A 21,974-nucleotide genomic window follows, 5' to 3' on the forward strand; every position below is an offset into this window, starting at 1 on the left:
TAGGACTCTGGAGCTGGAGGGTCTCGGTTGAAGACAGAAGATGAATGGTTCTGCCATTTGACACGTGCTAGGTGAAACTGTCCCCTATTAAAGAATAACCAGGCTGCTGTGTTTTCTCCCAGGAGCCAACTTCTCCTTGCGAGAGCTGGGTCTTGAAGACGTGACGCCCACACATGGGACTTTGTACCGGACTGATATCGGACTGCCTCACTGCGGCTACTCCATCAGCACCGGCTCAGATGCCGACACAGAGGCAGACGTGGTCATGTCACCTGAGCACCCCGTGAGGCTCTGGGGACGCAACACCAAGTCTGGGCGCAGCTCCTGCTTATCGAGCCGGGCCAACTCCAACCTCACCCTCACCGACACGGAGCACGAGAATACCGAAACTGGTAAGTGCCATGGCAGCCTCGAGCTCGACCAGCAATGCCACTTCTTGCCACTCCACCTTAATCTTCCTTAGTTGTATTTTTTTTTTTATCAGACTCAGTGAAAACACTCTTCTAATAGCGCCGTGTCGCAGCCTTTTGTACTGTCCTACAGTGTGTTTGTTAATAAACTGCTGGAGAAGCTCCTACTTATTTATCACAGCGACAGAGATCATTAAGCGGCTATAATACTTTCTCTGCTTTTTGTAGCGACCTTTCAGACAAAAAGCATTTAAATCTCCCCTTCCCTGGCTGATGCTGCTCTTATCTTTGCTACAGATTTTCGGGGCAGATAATTTCCTTCTTTTCCTCACTGGTTCCTTGACAGGAGCCGTTTCATTTATGTAAATCGGCTGACTGCTCTCTGAAGGAAAACGGTGGTGAAATATTTTTAGAAGCCTTTTTCTTCGTGAGAAATAAAAGCTGAAGGTCACGAATTTTTTATCTCAGTAACTTTGCATCCCCAGCTGCAGGGACTCCTGCATGCCTTTTGTAAGTCCCGCGAACCTTTTGGTCAGCAGTTCTGCCAAGCAGTGTAGGAAGGAGAGAGGATTTTGATTCAATTGCAGCTTGACCCGGGGGTTCACACAGCCATATATGCCTTTGCACCTTTAATTCAATTATGGCACAGCCTGCTTCTTAATATAGCTGCTGCGTACAAGTCATCGGGCGCTTGAGCTCAGCTCTGAAAGCTGATGTGAAATGACTGCATTGCTTGTTCTCGTTATGCTTTTTGCCACAGTATTATAGTGACAAATGATGATAACTTTTCCTTTGGAAGCCATGACACAGTGAGACATACACCACCCACATGATTTTATGTTTAACTCCAACAAAATTACAGTGGAATCTTATTAAGTTTCTGTTCAGTGATAATGATATATTAGGCAAAGTTCAAAGATAAATGACCTTCTATTTAATGGATGTACAGAAGAATTTTCTTAAAAATGTATCTTTATGATATATTTTTTTAAAGTTTATTGGTGTAGTGTCTTACAGCGTTTCACTCAGTAGGACAGGCAGATAATGCAGTGCCAGAGTTTAGCATTTTACTTCCTAGCCTTGTGTTTTCATCAAAAGACAGAGGGATCTTGCACGCTCCCCAAAGCAAACACCTTGGACTTGCGTCCTGTTCTCGTTTCCATATCCCTCTCCTGCACTTTATATAGTGGTGTATGAGCAGCTGTGAACCTATCCCATACATTTTTCTTTCCATGCCTCCTAAGAAAAGCAAACCACCGAATTCTAGCCATTTTTTTTTCCTTAAGAGAGAAGAATTACATTAGCTACTGGAGTCTTTTTCACCAGTTTCCGTAATGCTATCTCTACACGTGCAAATGCAACTCTGTACCTACAGATCACTTACAAATGAAATTATATTAGCAACAACACATTAGCAACAGCACATGCCTTGAAAGGCTTTACTGAAACTAATAACAGAGGAAGGAGTACTAATGTCAGGACTGAGACAACCTCCAATTCCTCTTCCCTTAAATTTGATGAGACACTAACCATTTGTTGAACCACCATAGCAATTAGAAAAGGGAAGACAGCAAGGTGGAGAACATATCTGCAGGATTTTAAGTGCTGTCCAAACATAGAAGTTTACTTGGCTCCTAAGCATTTGCAGTCTTAGGTGTTGAGTATTTTGAATGAGACAGTCTATATCGTAGTCAAAAATATAAAATCTGTGTAGCGTAAATATAAACTAGAGAGGGATGGTGTGCAGAATCTAATCGTGTTGTTCATATTGACAAAAAATAGAGGTGTGGAACACAAAGAATGCAAGGGAAAATATTACAACCCAAATCATGCTGTTGGAGAGCTTGAGCTGGTACTTGAAACAGACTTCCCTGGGAAGAAGGGAAGAGATAAGAGACATTAGCCAGATTCAGGTGAGAAAAATTTGCCCAGAGCTGCAAGAGAGACACATAACTTCAGTTGTAGGGACTAAGGACAAAATCTTAAGCCTTCAATGTACACAGATAAAATGTGGACATCTTTATTTTGTATTTTCTTGGCACAGGTAAAGGTGTGACAAACATTTGCAAACAAACCCCTCACAACCTGAAACCTGCTGTTGGAGAATGCGAAGCCTGGGATACGCTCAGAAATTCTGTCTAGCAAATGGAAAGGTTGCTCTGTCACTTTGCACAGAAGCAGTGTTACTGTGGGCCCTCTGCAGCTAGCTATCACACAGGCTGTTTTGAGAAATCCCAGATTTATAGGAGAAATGTTTTCAAGAAGACATGAAATTTTGCTAATGGCAGCATAAAGTAACATAATGCTATGACTCAGTTTACAGGATACCTTTATTAGTCAATATTAATTGTTGACAGTATTGATAGAAGTTATAGCCTTTAGCTGAAGTCAATATGGAGCTTTATGAACCTGCCATCAATACAAGATTTTATGGGGCCCATTAAACCAACTTTTCCAATGAAGGTTAACGTCAGCGATTTTTATGTTGTTCATTATTTATCCAAAATGAATAATCAGAATTTACTTCTGATGTTTCTAAATCCAAAGCTGTCGAAACACAATTCTACCAAGACATTAGCTGTGTTCTTAGAAAAAGAGAAGTCTGGCTCCCTCAAAAAGCGGGTTTTCTTTTATTTGAGGAGTGGTGATGCCTTGAAGGAACAGATATGCTGCTCAGTAAATGTGGCCACAATCCCCCTCTCTGTCTTTAAGGAAACCGATGAAGTGGTCTGGTTCCATGGCATATTACAGTCCATAAATCACTTGCACAGGCAGCTGGCATGAAAAGCCATGCAATGTTTTATCTAAACTGTTCCCAGGCTTTCCAGGAGGTTGAGTACTTTTACTAGGTTAGGAGTTTGTTTTCACTGAAGTTAGCTTGAGTTACAACCCTGGCATTGCCTTGAGCTCAGACCCTGCACACCCAAAGAGCCCCAGAGGCTTCTCCTTGGTTGGCCAGTGCTTTCTGCTCAACCTGGCTGGTCACTTGGCAGGAAAGGGGGTGGAGGGGACAGCTTAAATCACCACAAAATCACCACACCTCATCCAGACTAATGCAATCACTCTATGCTGCTAATATAGCAGCCATTTAATGAAGCTTAAGGGTTATTTTGCATCATGACCACCTAGGTTAAGCTGAAGTTGTGAACTCATATCAACAGTTCAGGTCCGTGCACAGAAAAGTGTTTGGGTGCTCAATGTCTAAGCAAATAATTTAGGAGAATTTTTTTCCTGTGCTATTTCACACGGTTTCTCAGCAAGACTAATTCAAACAAAAGAAGCTCCTGAGGTGATCATTTGGATCTGAGCCTGGCATCAACTTAACTGGTGTCACCTTAGGCAACCCTGAACAGGCTTTGCTCTGATTTGCTCTACTTCTTTACTATAGGTAAGAGCAACATGGAGGAGAACGCGGTAATAGTTTTCCAGAAAATGACTTATTTTGCAGCAATTCAGTCAAAAGCAAAATATTTCTAGTCATAAACATATCCTCTTAAAAATACAGAACCACAGAATAATTTATGTTGGAAGCTGTGCTTAAAGCAGGGCTAACTTTAAGGTTAGATCAGGTTGCTCAGCACCTTATCCAGTTGCATTTTGAGTATCTCCCAGGTTGGACAGTCCACAACATCGATGTCCCAGCTCTGGTGCTGACCATTCGTATTGAGAACAACTCTTCTTCTTGGAGGTAGTCAGAGTTTCTACTGTCCACTCTCTCTTGTTCCCTCACCATGCTTTTCCAAGAACAGTCTGGCTTTATCTTTTGTATATCCCCACATCTAAAATAGTTAAAAGACAGCCACTGCTTTAGTCATCTCTTCTCCAAGCTGAACAAAGACACCTTGATCCTCCTCTCATAAATGGTTTGTAAGTAGTAGGCACTGGCAGAAGTAGTCAGAGAAGTCTGGGGAACTCCAGTTCTAAAAGGTCTGAGGTGTAAACCAGACACATAGCTGCTGGTAACTGTCCAGGTTGGATGCTGCCTCAGTCAGAGTTATTGTACCTGTTGTCCTCTTGAGTATCCCTTTGTCCTGTTTCAATAGTTTGTAGCATTGACAAGCTTTCTTTGGTTTCAGGGGGCATGCAGGACTGTTCAGACTGGGCTTTGAGAACCTCGTGGTTTTGTACTGTCTAGGACACTCTTAACAGATGTAGAGTTGGACAGCGTTTGTTGGTTAGCACCCATGAAACAGGCTCTGAATATCTCCTTCTGCTCCATAGGGAAGGTCCTACCCTAAGCCCACCCAAACCATTGTGAATCATGCTAATAGTCTCCCAATGGATCTGAGCATGAGGGGGGCAAAAAATACTGATATTGCCATACCTTCCTCCTGCTCCCAGAACAAAACAAAACAACACACACACTTTTCTCTCTGCCTTCGATGTGATAAAGAACTTACTGGTTTATTCAGTGCAATTGCTTCAGGATCACTTTAGACCTGGGTCAACCACATTTTAAAAATTTGTCTTTGTGAAAGTGGGTTGCTGCCCTTTTTTTATTAAAAAGAAAATACAATTTAACTTTCAGCTATTCCAAAGAAGCCGAGGCAATCTCAAGATTCACTTCATTTTTAATCAGGGTTTAGTGCTAATTTCCACCAAGGCATGCAGTCGGTTAAATGTGAGAAGGAGCTGGAGAAAGGGGGAGCGGTTTCTTCATTAGCAGTACAAGTCAGCAGTGATTAATGCTCTGTACATGTGCAGAGTGGAGCTGATGTTTCTCTCTGTCGTCATCTCCTCTTGGGAAGAATGTGGGCAGTATCAAGAGGCCACAAGGATCTCACAGACAGGATGAGTAACATCAGATGGCTTGAGACAGTTCAACCGAGATGGAGATGATATAGAACTAAATGCTCAGTTGTGATATATTGTATGAAGAAATTATTGCAGCAGAACTGTTGCTGAAGTGTGGAATTTTCTTATCTAGCAGACTGAGAGATAAGTAGACACGAACTAAAATTCCAAATCTAAGCACCCTGGAAGCCAAAATTCAGTCTGCAAGACCTTTGCTGCTAAATTGTGCTGTGGGTCCTTCTTTCCATCTTAATAATTCAAAAAATATATAGGAAACATATGCTGCTGCAAACAATTCTGCCTGCATTTCATGTGTGCAAGAGGAGTGAAAATGGCATTGCTGGGACTCAGATCTCTCGTTCACCTATGAACTCCATGCAAGTATCACCAACATTTCCACCACTCATCTGTTGGCCACCTCTGTTTAGGAAGAACAGTTTAATCGCAAGGTCCGTTTGTCTCTGGTGTCACCTCTGAAATCACCAGTCAGTCCCAAAAGTTGTATGGTGGCTATAGCTATCGAGACACTTACTCACTTGGTGACAAGATTAAGAGTACCAATTCATTTTACGCTGCTGGACCCACATCCTACAGAGAGAAATAATTTTTCTTTTAGTCACTACCGTTCTGAGATGCATTTAAATGAGCTTTAAAGCTGTCAGGAAAACAGCCAGCCCAATATCCAAACCTGCTCTCCAAGCCTTACCAACATGACTAGAAAGGTAGTGAATGTGTTACTGTTAATTTTTGCTTTCCCATCAAATAAATTGCCTTTCTGGAAAATTCTAATCTGCTATGTAGAACTGAAACTCACTGGCAATCAGAAGCTGGAAAGCTCACATGATAGCTCTGCCTGTTCTACCATCACAGCCCCAACTCTTGGCCATTTAATTGACATAACACATGATTTAAGGAGCATTTCTTGCAGTAACCGCCACACTTTCTGATTCCACACTGCTAAAGCCATTATTGCTGCTGGAAGGAGTGCTTAAGAAACTGCATAGGAAATTAGGACTTGATAGAAACAAATGCTCATAGAAGATATTTAGAAACACAGGGGTACATTACAGCAGGAAATAATTAAAGACAAGTTCTTCAAGCAAGAAACACCAGAGAAACGATATAATTTTATTTCTCCTGGGTAGTTAAGAAGCCTAACTAATTCTCCCACTTATTCAGCAGTGCCTGATACAGACCTTGCTGAAGCCTTTGAAAATTCCTGTTGCTATCAGCAGTGGTAGATCAGGTCCTAGGTGTACGGTGGTACCGTGCTGCTTTGGAAAAATGGTCTGAGTGCCAGCAAGGTGTAAATCCCAGTACTCTTGGTTAAACACACTGCAACATGCTGTTCACCACCAGGTTTCTCGTATACATTTTGGTTTCTTATTAAATCAGAAAGCTGTCCCAGTCATTAAGCCACATGCTCCAAAATTTCATTAACTTTTTCTGAATATTCTGAATATTCTCTCTTCAGAGTGGTGGTTTTTTTTTTTTTTTTTTTTTTTTTACAATAGCTAGGGGAACCTTAGGCAAATGATATTTATTTCCATGTATATTTCTTGTTCTCTTTGGTTGTCTGGGGCTTATCTTCCTAATGCTGTCTGTACATGTTACCAGGAGCCTTACAAGGTATTCCTAAATAGCTCTGAATGCCTGCACAGGGAGGATTTTTACTCGGTCTTCTTTGCCTTCTCTTCCCTGCTTCCCAAACCATGTTGACCCAAACCACTGGCCCAAATTGCAGTTCAGTATATCAGTGCAATTAGCAGTGCCAGAATTATTGTGTGATCTTAGCATTACAAATTATTTGTTAATACCCTAGTTGATAATCCATGGTGACTTTTCTTTTTATTACCACGTTTTGCTGAGTAATTTCCTTTCAGGCTTCATGCACTCTCTTGTTAATATTGTTACCGTGGCTGCAGCAACATCTTTTTTTTTCCCCCCCTTCGAATTAAATAGTGCATTATAAAGTACTTCCAGTAAATGAGTGTGCGCTTCAGACATGCTTCTTCTGCAAATTGTGTAGGCATAAATATGATACTCAGACTCTGGAGAATTTAGAAAAGAGATTTAGAAAAAAAATCATTCTTCAAAATAAATAATTTTTAAGAAAAGAAATATGCTTTAAGCTCTGTTTTCTTAAGCTTTCCTTATGCCTTTTGAGTAGGAGAAGACAAGAATAAATTAGAATTACCAGGTCAAGATCAGGCATCTGCTGGCTGTCATCCTTCACTTGCCTCCTATCAGTTGTAACCTTAATATTAACAAGATGTTTCAGCTTGAAATAAAAATTAGCCAGAGCCCTTAGCACTAAAGATCCAGCATCAGTTGTAGAAGACAGGGAACAACACTGGAAAACTACAGAAATGAGCAGCAGGTTCAGAAAGGGATTTTCACTAATCCCCTTCTCTGTTTCAGTTCCTTGAAATTCTTACGCTGCTCTTCTCCAGGTAGGATTTGCAAGCAAAACCCCATTTTGATATCACATTGGGATTGCTTGGGTATTGCAGCCTACTGAAGCTGCCTTATAGAGAATTCAGAGACCGATGATCACTTGAAATGTGAAGGTCAAGGGAAGGAATGTGCCTTCAGGTTCTCCAACCGTAAAGATACTAATATTCTTATGAAGAATATTAGTCCTAAAAAGGAGACTTTTGCTATACGACCATCCCAAATGCTACATTCTCCAGTGAAAAATGGCTCCCTTGCAGGCTGTTATGTCTTCCTTTCTTGTGATCCAACTTTCTAACCACGGACATCCTTGATGATGGATTCCTAATGCCTTACATTTTCTGTCCTCTTTTGTCCTTTTCAGACATTAGCCCCAATATGCTTCTTGAAAGTGAAAAGGTGAGGTACCTCCTTACTTCTTCACAGGAGTCTCAGAGACTTTCACCCTGACAGGATGATAAATTGATAGGGTTTAGGGCAACAGACCCTTAATGTCCCTCCACTTTTAACCAACCCTCTGTCCACTTGGTGTAAAACAGCCTTTCGAAGCAGGAAAGAAGGGGATGTCACTGTCTCTAGGGAAGTATTCAATGCACCCAAGAGCTGAACCTCCCTTTGGTACCACCTAGCTCGTCCCAGGGACCAGAGAAGGAGCCAACAGCATCCATGCTTCCACTTCAGGCGATGAAGCTAGGCAGGATTCATCTGAGTTTAATAATTCATTTTCTTCATTAGTGAACAATACCTTGATTTTGTTTCTCAATGAAGGGATTCCCACTGATTTTAGGGCTAATCTATCTCATCACTGGTCTGCTTTTTCTACAGAAAAAAATAATTCCATGTATTTTTTTCTCCATATGATAAGTCCCATAGAGAATGTATTTTCTTTATTGTTGTAATTTGCATCTGAAGGGATGCTGACATTAAAACGCTTCACAATGGGATTCAGCTGTAATGAACTGCAGTTCAATATAGGTTAGTGTGCAGATTTCACATTATTATTATTGTGATGACAGTGAAGCCATTAAGTGGGAAAATAAGGTCCAGACTCCATAAACTCATTGATAACAGGTAGAAACTACATTAACAGGTAAGAATTTACTGTTCTTTTCACTTAGGCTGCTAATTTTTGTCCTTTCCTTCGCCACTTTAAACTGCCTTGTCACGGAGACTTTTTTTTTAATGGAAAATAATTGCATTAATAACATTGCTGGCCAGCTGCCAAGCATTCTGGAAGCAAATCGGGGCACTTTTTATGTATATATATATTATTTCCAAGTGCAACAAATAATTCCTTGTGGTGTGAAACACCATAGGGGGAATCCAGCTAGGGTCAGCAGCAAAAGCCCTATTGCTCTTTAAATAAAAATACTTGGCTTCAATCTCTTTTTGGGGTGGGATTTGTGTTTGAACATCGGTGCTTGGGGCAGGTTGGACTTGCAGCTTGATGTGTATTTGGAGCAGGATTTTCCTTGCAGGGCCAGACACTGGCTTCATCCTAAGCAAACAGTCAAGCCCTCCTGGGACAGATGAGAGAGAAACAATGTGGAAAGAAAAAATCAAATGATTATAGGGGGAAATAAATCAAAGCAAGGAAAAGGTGAAGGCTCAAAATGGTCTGTTACCTACCTCCATGGCCAAAGAATCCCTGCCCTGCAGAGTTAAATCTGCTGGTTAGCATGGACCAGAGTTTGTTTTCCCTTGCCTTTTCCCCCTTTTCTGCTTCAACACGGTTGTGTAGGGGTCACACATACATGTCGATATGCCAGCCCAGCCTTTCAAAGAGGTACAATGCTAGTTCCTGCACAGGGGAAAAGGCATACCAGGGTTTCTTCCTAACCTGACCTTTCCAGATGCTTACATCTATATTTCTGAACTCCTTTTGGGGCCACTGTACCTACTTCTAGGAAAAGCATAAAGCATTAGTCCACATCTGGTCCAGTCTCCGCCAGCACCCCTAGAGGTATCGTGCTTTGTCTTCAGCAATGATCCATCTCCACCCATGAGCAGAACAAAGTGAGAGGAGGGAAAATATTATTTTGGTTTTACCCATGCCTGGAGGTGTGCACCGACATCCAAATAAAGGCTTCTGCCATGAGAATTTGTTCATTAACATCTCATTGCTTTATTTCTCAGAGGCTTTTGATTAAGTGTTAGGCAAAAATGCCATTTTCTTCAATCCAGGGCAGTTATTGAAAATACAAGGCTGCCCTAGTTCTGTAAAGTCCTTGGTGTTTCTTTGAAATGCCCCTAAAAACTTTAACGCCCTAAGGCAATTTGGTTTGGTTTGTCCTTCCCACCACAGACCACTTTGAAACACAAATATAAAAAGATTTCTAATAATGCCTATCCGATGTTCACGTAGATTAAATATTTTATAAGCATAATGTTGTTATGGACCAATCAAAAATAAGTCTTTAACAAGTGTGTCTAAATAATGAAATGGCATTTGGGGACCAGACAGTCCAGGACTCAGAGAAGGGCTGCATTTGAGTGGGCACTGGGCTGCAATTCAAGAGAGTTAATCCATGGCTCTGCTACAGGCAGTGCTTAACCTTGGCTGTATCATTTCATTTCTCTTTCTCTGTATTAGTTCCCTGTTACAAAAGGAGGGTGTTTTTTTCCCTTTTTTTTCCTTTTTTTCCTCTTTTCTTTTTTTCTTTTTTTTTCCTTTTTTTTCTTTTTATTCTTTTTTTCCTTTTTTTTTTTTCCTTTTTTTTCCTTTGTAAGTTGTGAACCCAAATACTTTTTAATCAGACATGGATATAACAACAAACACCACTGCCATACTCCACTTCTATCCAGTAATGTATTAAGTGAATTCTCAGCACTGAAATATTTAAAATGCCAGCACAGGCAACCCCTCAAACATGCAACAGCTATCTTCGGAGGGGGGCAAAAAGGCTGAGAAGTGCGCCTTCTCCCCTCACAGCTCTCTCTGCAGGCGAGACCTTTTCATGCCAGCTGGCAGCAAGCGCAGCCCTCTTCTCGCCGCTGTGTTTAATGACCTCCGAAGTGCTACAGGGCTTCCACGGCCAGCTTCAAATGTGGCAAAGCAGAGCAGAGCTTCCTCAAAGCGACGGCTTTCTGCCACGTTTGGAAGCACACGCTTTGATCGCTGCCCCGCTTTGGTCGCTTTGTAGTGGGGGGGATGCTTTTTTTAAGTTTAATTTAAGCAAAGCGCGCGTTTCCTCTTTTAATAGAGAAAATGCTGAAAATGAAATGGGGAATTATGACAGTCCTGACTAAGGCTTAAATTCAGAATAATCACTTAGAGACTTTTAAGTTATTCTCAGACCGTTTCCAAGCCGCTGTGTCTTAACTGCCGAAGTTTTAAGGAAAGGCAAAGTCCTTGGGCAAGCACCTAGAACCGGTCTGTGGAGGTGCTAAATCAGCTCCTGACAGCAATTGCTTCTTCTGCAGGTGGAAAGGGAGATTTTCTTCACATCGAGTCACTCAAGTAGATCTGCTCAATGAGCATGTAGAGAAGTGAGAAACCTCCAGCAGTTAAGGAGAAGGGGAAGGGAAGATCTGCATGAATAAAACTGAGGCAAGATGTCTTACAGCTAACTCTAGGACACATTAAATTCGAGGGACAACGGGTTGAAGAGGTCCCCAGCTGTCACCCTTTCAAGGGTTCACCATCCCTGCAGCCATGCCACTGTAACAGTTTGCATGGTCTGACTCTGATTTACTCCCAAAACGATGTGATTTAAAGCCTGTCCTTCAGGACAAGGTATCACCGTCCCACACACACAGGTTACTTTGACCCAGGGCAGAGCAACAGAAATCTCACCCAACAGAAAATCCTCCTGATTTGGATCAGAAAAGGGTCAGTGGCTGAGCTGGGGCAGTGAAAGCACCTGGGAACTATTTAAGCCAGCATTGCCAGCCAGCAAGAAGCATTGACGAGCTCTCTTGGAAATATCCCTCCGTTCCAGCTCCCCAGCGACAGCCAGCACGCTCTCTTTGTTAGTTCAATTCATTTTCTGTGCAAGACTTATTTTCTTCTCATATCTCCAGCAGGTTCGAGCATTTTTATTACTCTCAGTTTGGGAGGAGGGGGGTGAAATTATAACTGGATTCCAGTTGCCATTTAAATGCAGCTTGACATGAATTCCAAATAAATGAGAAAAAAAAAAAAAAGAAAATAAAATAAAAAATAAAAAAAAGAAAAGAAATAAATCCAGCAATCATCTACTGAATAAGAAATCTGTTGTTCACCATTTTCTCTTCAGAAAAAATGTAAAAAGTAGAAATCTGAATAAATGCATGCTAAACTATATAATTGCTGAAATAAATATGTATAGATATAGGATATTCTTTGATTTAGCATAAAGAAGCAGCAAATTATACCAATCAGTGAGAATCAACCAGTTTTAAAAGAAAATAACTGAAAAGCACAAATGCAAAACAAGATTAAAACTGATTATTTAAATCAAGATTCTCTGTTTGCTGGTTTAAACCATGATTATAATTTAAATCAAGCCGCCCTGCCATGAATAGTTTAAGAACAATGATTTCTCCCTCTGACATTACGTGCGGATTCAATAGCCAGCAGAGCATTGCACTACTTGTAAGCTTGGATGTGCCAAGCCTCCATCTCCAGCCATGTTCTTTGCTTGGTTCTGGTTTGCTTTAGGTGTTTGAAACAGGCAAATAGCAATCCTAGCCTGAAAGAATGCAAATGTGAAAACCCACCCAAAGTCTCCGGGATGCTTTTATTGCTTTGGGGAGGGAATTAAATGGATGCACAGCTGCTGTCTCAGAGCCAGGTTGTGGTGCTGATTCCCCGGTAACACAGGGCTGGAACAGCAGCCCTAGCCCCATCTCAGAGTGCTAAGGGATGCGACTACCTATCCCCTAGGTACCACCGTTTTGGATAATTACATTTCACTTAACAAAACTCCCTTTGCACCTGCAGTTGGACGAGGTGTTTCTCCTCCATTAAATTGCTCTGTTTTGCTGCTCTGCTCCACCGAGCAGCTGTTAATGTTCCACCCCAGAGGTGTCTGCAGTTCAGTGATGGGTGAAATGATTAAGGCTAGCAAAGCAGTTGATCACTGGGAATGAAAGGTGCTACATAAACATACTCCATTAGTTTTACTAATGCTCAACAAAGCAAACTTTTCCTGTAGCTGGTTCTGCTCCTCCTTGGTGTTTAACACAACGCGTTTCCTCCAGGAGAGATGCCAGGTAAACTTGGTGCCTAATAGGGAGAGGGCTTAGAGGTTCCACCTGATGGAGTTACAGAGAAAATAGGTCCTTTCATGCAAATCAGGTTCAGGCTTTACGCATATTATAAGTTTGGTTGATAAAGAGAGGATGACTTAGTTGGTTGCAGACTTTGATTTGTGAATGGCATCACCTCGGACATCTAGATAAAGGACGACATAGACATTTGTGCAAAGAGAATGTCTGTATTTATAAGTCATACACCTAAACCAGACTTCTTGTGAGGGCAGAAGGGGACAAAACCTGCTCTCTTTGTTCCTGCCTAGGCTCAGGGTAGCTCAGCTCCAGCTGAATGCTTTTGGGGTTTGAGTGGCCATGAAGTGTGGCTCCCTCTGAGGGAGTCCTTGCCATTCCTTCCGCACAGGTCCCTTCCCCGGGGACGCTGCCTGCCCTCAAGTCCTGACAAATCTGCTTTCTCTGGTCATCTTCCTTCTGTTGGGGCTGTGAATAGAGAAAGTCGAAAACAGATCCACTCACAAAATCTCCATGGCTCCTATTTAGGCTGAATGGGGTATTTCCATAACTCCCTTTGATGGGGGTCATGTATGTCTGCACAGGGGTATCTGCCTTCATGTGAGCTGGCAGTGAACAGAGTGGCTCCCAGCTGAATTTTGGATTATGAACCCTCTTCCTGCTCCTATTTGTCCTCGGGATTTGTGTGAATTGAAGCTGAGCCCTGGTGAAACATCAGTGGACAGTCCTACCCATTTATATAAGTGGATGTACGAAGTCATTAGGTTATAAATTAGCCATATTTTGAAAAAAAAAAAAAAAAACAGACAACAAAAGATATTGCTACATTAATTGTTGGATAGAGAGTTTCTGGGACTGAAAGGGTAGGCACTGGGGCTGTAGGTATTGGAATTCAATATAATGCATTTCAACATTTTAGTGGTTATCTAGAGGAAAACTTAAACTCATGGCTGCTAAAGTGTGTGGACGTAAAAACTAGATGCAGTAGTAAAAAATAAACAAAAATCTGTGAGGGCAGGGTCTAAACAGACACAGATTAATGCAGGCAGATGCAGTGATCTGCAGCTGTACGGGCAGAAAGCTTTTGAGTGCAGCAGGGTGACAGCCTGGAGGTGTTGTCTCTGTAAAGAGTCCTAGGGTCAGGGTGAGCAAGTTTCTCAGCAGCATCCGCATGAGATGCTCTTGGTGTGTTTCAGCTCACGACTGGATGTCTTGCTGGAAGGCGAGCAAAAGGAACAGAGCAGCTGGGCAAAAGCAGCTGTGATTTAGACTGACTTCTGTCTGTAAACTGCATGACTATGCAAAAGTTCACTCTTCAAAAGTGTATTTGAGAAGGGATCAGTGCTTTTTACTATGGAAATGTTTAACCACCTCTAAATAAAAGCTTTATTCGGAAACTTTTAGGAAGAGCCATGGTCTGGACTCTAAATCCATTGCAACCCCTCAGTCACTTTTATCTCAGTGGCTCTGGAAGTTTGCGCTGTCAGCATCAGATTGTGGCTGGTCCCACACATATGAGTAAGATAAAAGATTCAGGAAGCGTTCCCAAAGACATCCTGAACACTAGCATCTATTATTGACCCTGAGCAGTACCCCAACAGATTCATATCCCCATAGACTATGATGAACTGAGTCCTAAGCCTTCTTTAAGTTCTTTTCTTCCAGTGTAATTAATGTTTTCCAAAACTTAGTGGTCTCACAATCTATGCGCTGTTTATCTCTTTCCTCCTTGAACTGGATTTCATTAATTCATTCTTGGCTTTGTCTAAAGTTCTTGCAAATACATTTTGCATCCTTCAAGAGAAGAATGTCCAGACCATAGCAGAGATGGGGAGATGTCAATACTCCTTTTCCCCGGCAGACAGAGAGCAGATAGATTCTGAAGAGGAATTACTCCGATGCTTTCTTGGAGAAACTACTAAAAAAATCTCTCCCAGAGCTGCTTCACAGATTGATGTCTTATCGATGGTGGCATGTGGGGGTTGAGAGGATAGAAGGGACAGATGGTCCATAAGGTTCCTTTGAGCTACAGCCAGACTCAAAGAAGAAAGAGGAAGATTGGTGAATTTCTGGAAGAGTTTATTTCCTCCTTGGACTTGATCAGGGTGTTGAAATTCATCCAACAGACTCTGTAAAGCCTTTTGGATTCTAAGAAGAAGACACAGATCTACAGCCTCATTATTGCTTGTTCGGCTGTAAAACAAGGGCTGCAAGGAAGGAGGGAGACAATAGAGTTTGCTTCCTTCCTGTGTATACGAGCTCCTCTCCAATTGGAAATTTACTGATAGGGATGTTCTGAAATAATTATTTCAGCATCCTTTCTTTTGGCACAAGTATCTTTCTGATCATTCTGATTCCATGTAGAGAGTTACTTCAAAATGAATATTTCTAAATAATTTCCCAGGAATAATTACATTGTTACATTGCCAAGTCTAGATAAACCTATGAATAGGATTCCACAATAGGATTAAAAATAATAATAATAAAAAACAGATTATTTACTTTAATGTTTTCTAAAGTATGCAGACATACTTTGTACTTGCAAAAATCCTGTCTGAAAACAAGTTAGTGACTCCATTTTCCAATAGTTTGAAGGAAGAATGCAAGGAATTACAAGGAATTCAGCAGGTCACTAGGAAGGGGTACTCAGTATCACTCTGTTAGGGGAGCTGATAGAGGAAGACAAGGAGCTAACTTGTTGAAGTCCTGCGCAGCCATGTAGTGAGTCAGGAAGAAGTCATAATAATTGCCATAAACCACCTGAGATGTCACCCAAAACCTTTGAGATCCCAAGCCACTGGGATGAAAGAGAAATGAACAGAAAAAACAAGGCTTTGTTCATGTCTTGCTGCAGGTAGTTCTTGGTGTCTGGATACGTGCTGCCCTCATGAAAATGGTATCCCTTGAACATGATCCCTGGGCATGAGCCCAGCCACCACTCCACTCTAGCCAGTCCCTGAAAAATAAATAAATAAATAAATAAATAAATAAATAAATAGATGGATAGATAAAAGACATGACCTTGCATTGGGGTCACAATTCCCATAGTGACTGCATGAAAGGTTTCAGAGGCGGGTGGCTGCAGCATGTTTTACACAGCTTCGGGAGAAAAAAATCTGTTGCATGACTCAAACTCATCCAGCATCTCCTCAGCGTTTACAGTTTCTACCACTCCGATTTTGCATTCAGTATCTTTACTCAAACAACTCTATTTCCTCCCTCCCTTTCTTCACCTTTATTTCTTCCTGATGAGCAATTCAGACAGCAAACTGTTCCTCTTCTCCGTTCCCATCAGTGACTCCATTCAAAGTCCTGCCCATGTTCTTATTTTCTTGGCAGAGCTATATTCAGTGAACGCATTTGTTTCTCTAGCTAGAGAACAAAAATATCTGCAAGCAAACTCATTTCCCTTCTGAACTGCTTAGGAGAGTAGTGCTGGGAAGGGGGAGGAAAGTGCTTTGTCAAGTGTTAGTGGAACAAGAGAGACATCTTCTCCCCCCTGATTTCCCCCTTTTATTATTATTGGGAAGACTCTGTTAGTCTCTCAGTTCCTTGGGGACTAGAAACATCTTGAAAAGATCTTTCACGCAGGCAGATAACAAACTCACTGCAGAGCTGCATCAGAAAGGGAAAAATTACTTGCTAGTAATGATGTTTATCACAATCCTTCCTCTTTTCCCAATTCTACAAAGGAAGCTATCTCTCATACAAAGGCCAAATCTGGTGCGTTTTTTTTTTTTTTTTTCCCTGGCAAACTCCCTATTGTGTCAATTCAGCCTGGGTAAGCTTGACTGATTGGAGTTTTACCTAAGTGTGTTGAGGGAGAAACTACAGAGTGGGCCGGCGTGATTTATATGAGATAGGCCTGAGGTGATAACACACACCCCCAAAAAAGAGGTCAGGTCGCTCCTGCTCAACAAATTGTGCTGTTCCCAGAGCTGAGCAGAATCGGTGAAGCCCCAGCCTGATGCTGGGGGACTCGCACTTCTACCAGACTGAACTCCTCAGCAGATTCCACTCAGCTTTTCATCCCACCAGGACAGGAAAACAGTTACATGGCACCATCTGTAGCTGCTTTGAAGGAGACTTTGATTTCCCTCGCTCTGCATGGATGTTAAAAATCTCACAGTGCTTTAATTTGAAGGTTGACCCAGGTGGTTTTTATCCTCAGGTGCCTTTTCTCATATAGCTAGCACTGAACCAACTGGCTCATACCCTCAGCATTACAGGCATCCACATCCTAGAATAGGAGCTACCTGCATGACGTGTAAACCTCAAGAAACTCTGCAAAGTGGGGGCATGCAAAGTGTACTTGTGTGCATGGACAGCTGCAAGCCGAGGTGCTTTGTTACGATGCATTTCCAGTCCTGTTAATTACATCTGCTTGATGTTGCATGCTCTGTCCACTCGGTCATTGGCAAGACTGAGACCTGAGCCTAGGGATCTGACATCCAGACCCTTGAGTCTCCCTAAAATGTTTTCGTGATGCGCAGTGAATAAGAAGCGATCCGGTGTGCTTGACTCCAGCACGCCCTCTGAAGCATTCACAGAATGACATTGTACACCCATAACATCATCAGTCCTGGGGATGGAATTTATGAGGCTGAAAAAAAAATAAATAAATAAACTAAAAAAGGCTTCTCTCTCTGATTTACTGAATTCAGGGAAAAGGCACCTGTATATCAGCTGTCTTTTCCACAGACGAGAAGAGAAAAAGCACTCCAATGTAGCTGTTAATGAAAATAAAAGTACTGCTTTATTTGCTTAAGGTGCAAAGTAAATGACTGCCTTTAAGAAGGTGTCCACCTAGTAATATTTCGCCTAATGTCTCATTATATGATGATTGAAATATCAAGGTCTGTCAGGTTTAAGATGCTGAAGACCTTGTCAACACAGTTGACAATGAAATGCAGTTTTCCTGGGACATTCTCAAGAACAACTGAAATGATTTAGGTGCATATGTATGAAAAAAAATCTAACCAGCTGTGGAACGAAAACTTCTGGAGACTCACCATTTAGTCTTCAGTATCCCCTGACTGAATTTCTTAATAAACATCGGAGTGGAGCAGCTGGACAGAAGGGGCAGGCATATAGCAGACAAATCCAAAGAGGTCAATTTCTTTTTTTTTTGGAGAGCTTCTTTTTCAGAAGGAAGATGTTTCTGCTAAAAAATATACATAAATATATGACTTTTTAATAAGAGTATGTAGTTCATTACCTTCTGCAAATTAACCATATCTAATCATATATTTCCTAAAAAATAAAATAGCACGTTGCATCTGTTAGTCTTCATTCAAATACAAACCAAATATGCATGAGTACTGTAGTATAAACTGTTCCATCTGTTTCCACGAATGTATAGTCACGCTGGTCACCCCCACACACACAACAGAAGGGTCTTTGGCTCTCAGCATCTGTCTTTGCTGAAGATCTAGCTCTGGGTAACTGTATTTTGACTGGGAATAGCCAAGCTGGAGCAAGAGCAGCACTACTGTAAAATACGTCTTGAAATTTGGTGTCCATGGTGCTGTGGTCATTGGGAGTCCCAAAGCTTTAAGATCAGTGGGGGTAGATCTGTTTTTTAGCACCACCATAAAGCTGAGCTTCATCTTAAATATTTAAAGAAATGGTAAAAAAAAATCATCTGTCCTTGGTGGAGGGAATTGTGGGAAGATGTTGGAGGGCAGGCGTTACTTGAGAGGTGGAGTGGACAGTGGGCAATGGTAGCAGGCAGCAAGTTGTGCTGCCCGGGGTTTTGTTCTTTGCATACTTTTGAGCAGGGCACTTCAAATGTATTGCTTTGCCATGTTTGAATCGAGTGGTTTTGTGTGTGACGGAGGTAGGGTTTACAACCAAAGATGAAGCTGTAGTGCAGGTTAGCTTTGTGGCTATTTTTAGAAAACACGGATTTGCCATTCAGCTTGTGCCAAGGGCGCCGCTGTTCTCACTTGCTGCTGCCCTTTCCCTCTGGCCTGCACATCCCAGCCTCTCACACCTGAATTACTACAAAATCAGGATAGGCAAGGGCTCTCCAAATATCAGCTCCTGCGAACAGACCATTAACTACTCAGGTATAGCCTATTCCTGCGTGGGAAGGAGAAGCTGCAGTCCATTGCCCAGAGCAGTGAGCTTTGCTTTGAGGAGCTCAGCTAACACCCTGAGAGGTCTCTGCACTGTACCATGTCTTCATATGCTGGCCAAGTACCCAGAGGTGTCTCAGGTCCAGCTGTGCTGAGCAAAGTGGACACATTCAGAGATATCTAGTCTTCTCTGAGACACTTTTCTACCCCCCCAAGAGCACAGCCCTTTGGTAGATAAATGCAATCACCCCTGTTTTCTCCAGTTACCATCTTCACTTACATTTCCAGCAACACAGTCATTACATTTGCGACTTATTTCTGGGCAATCAGGATCCTTCTCACAGCCTGCTCTTGCACCACTGACAATGCGACAAAGCAGACAGCGAAATGGCAACGTCATAAAACACCAAAAAGTCCCCAGGTTGTGCGTGGACAGATTCCCCCCGCTCGTGACAAGCCTGAAATAATCCCAGCCTGAAATAGCAGCGATGTGGGTGCACCCCAAGGACTGGGGACCAGCTGGGGCTAGCTGATGAAGAAAGGTGCCGCGGAGAGAGATCTGTCCCAGCTGGCCACTGGTGCCAGCGCTGTCGTTTTAATTAGCTGTGTGTATATATACAGATATATAATACACACTGTACCTCTTTATCTGCTGGATGGGTTCACTAAATATATGTCAGCTGAAATTACTTTAGAAAGAGTCTCAGCACTCAGCTTCCCACCTGCTTCTCTACGACAGCTGCCCAGACTCTGTGAAACACATGAGATGAAAGGCACCGTAGAGCTACAGCACGATGCTATTATTATATCTAACAGATGAGCAATCAGATCTGAACTGACCAGGGACTGAGCATCTGAAGCAAGAGGAGAATCCTTTGGGGACACCGTTACCATGAAAGTAATATAATTCAGTATTTGTACTAGTGACTCTGAAATTCAGCAGCAGTCAACCTAGTGGTAGCATCCTTTTAAATAACATCTTTCATTTCTTAGCAAACAGCAATATCCTATAACAACATTAGGACAGGGAAAGGAGGGGAACTGCACAGCAACCAAACAAATGTACAAGAGGCTATATGGGCAGGTAGGAGAATCAAAAACAAAATCTTGTTGAATTTGTTGGCATTCTAAAGGAAAAAAAAAAGGACGGTGACGTACTGGGCTGAGGGTTGAGCTGAGCCTCAAGAGAAGGGCAAATAACAGAGACCACCAGGGAGATGGTCAGGGAAGCAGCATTCGGCCACACATCACAGCCTAGCTGAGACCATGGGGCTGTTTTCATGTCTGGGATCCTGCAAGATGGAAAACAGTTCAGCAATATCCATGGTACAAATCCAAGTGGGAGAGCTATCTGAGTATCCATGTAGTGGATATTTGGTTCATATTTGGGGGGGGGAAATAGAAGAAGGTAACCTGCTTTGACCATTAAAGACAGCTTTAGGGAACAAGACAGCATAGAAATAAATGAAAACAGAGTTTGTAAAGCTTTGACTTGGTAGTGGAATGATATTGAAGCTCTTTCTTAATTATTGTTTGTTTGTTTTTTGTTTTCCTCCGTAAGGTTGTCTTTTCAATATGCAAAAAGAGCAGCAGGCTATTGATTAGCCTTACATTGCACTGAACTGATTTCCTGGACAAGTTCAATATCAATAACTCAAAATCTGGGAATAAACCAATAAACATGGACTGCAGTTGACCTTAACTGTAACCTTCACACTATCTTTGTGGCAAAAGGGAAAAGCAAGCATTGAAGATGATAATGAAAGCTCTTGTTTTAGCGCATATTAATATGCACAACCATCAAACACTCTTCCTGCTAGATTTTAATTTCATGAACAAATTGGATGAGACTTAGAAGATCACAGGGTGAAATGCTGCTTTTGACACCCAAGTGTCTCATGATTTAATAACCCTTTGCTACGATGGAGTTCTGCCACGAATAAAAGTGTTTAAAGGTAGTGGACTTGGAGTAAGGGAACTCAAATTCTCCTTGTTTCAGCTACTTACCGTGCCAGCTTGCTCAAATCTCTCTGGGCTTCTGTTTCCTTCCTGGAAATACTGACTGTAAGACTTTCTTCCCTTCTTCCCCCTCGATGAACATGTTCAAGAAAGAATTTAAAGTGAAACCATTAGAAAAATAAATAAATAAAAATTGGTTGGTGATGGCATAGGGGATCCTGGGGTTACTACAAAGCCTATCTGGGCTTCATCCATCACAGCAAGGGCTGGGGGAGGAAGGCAGGGAAAGGATATGACTGCAGCTTCTAAATATATCAGCCAGGTAAACATCAGGGAGGGAGCAGAGGTCTTCAAGCTTAAAGATGGTGTTGGCACAAGAACAAATGACTACAAATAGGCCAAAAATAAATGTAGACAGGAAACTAGAAATTTTCTAAGCGTTTAGGGAATGAGTTCTGGAATTTCTTCACAGTCCGATTAGACCAAAACATAACTAGTTTTAAGAAAGGTATTAAGACAGATGTGAGAAGGCCTGTATGGGATGATGCCTCTTATATTCGAGGGATAGAGCCACTGACCTTGACCGTCCCTCTTAATCCCATGTTCCTCTTTCATTTCTCTATCATCCAACACCTGGGGTGTCCTGTGCAGCGTGCCAGAGAGAGCTGTGTCAGACAGGTCACTCCTTCATACCGACGGACCCTGTTTTAATACAGCACCAGTTCACAGGGCTGAGAGCCACAGTGGTGGGAACTCGTCAAAGACGCGCCGTACTTGAAGGCTTTCTTGCCATGCAGGAGAGCAGAGCGTCCGCTTAATTACAAACTATTCCAGACAGAAAGGATGGTTCTGCTCCCAGCACGGGAACACAGGAACAAGGGAAATTCAAAACTGGCTCGAAATCCGTCTGCCCAAGTTATCTTTTCAGTTTATGCATTTTTACCTCACTACAAATTCAAGCCATTCAATGAAAAGTCAGAGCCCTGCTGGGCAAAGTGCTGCTCATTTCACGTTAAGGAACAGTCCTCGTCCTAAAGGAATTACAAAGCTCGCCAGAGAAAGAGGTTAT

The 21,974-nt window shown here is 42.1% G+C and overlaps 1 protein-coding gene across 6 annotated transcripts in view; it reads left to right on the forward strand.

The window, feature by feature from the left end:
• TENM4 (teneurin transmembrane protein 4) overlaps positions 1 to 21,974 on the forward strand; it is a 1,267,116-nt gene that overhangs the window by 928,693 nt on the left and 316,449 nt on the right. For all 6 annotated transcript variants that reach the window (XM_083820251.1, XM_083820252.1, XM_083820255.1 and 3 more), the window contains one exon: positions 123 to 392. In XM_083820251.1, coding sequence (XP_083676377.1) covers positions 123 to 392 — 270 coding nt within the window. The remainder of the gene's footprint in view (positions 1 to 122; positions 393 to 21,974) is intronic.

The sequence above is a fragment of the Anser anser genome, assembly GCF_964211835.1.
Source record: "Anser anser genome assembly, chromosome: 1".
In the NCBI taxonomy this organism is placed as follows: domain Eukaryota; kingdom Metazoa; phylum Chordata; class Aves; order Anseriformes; family Anatidae; genus Anser; species Anser anser.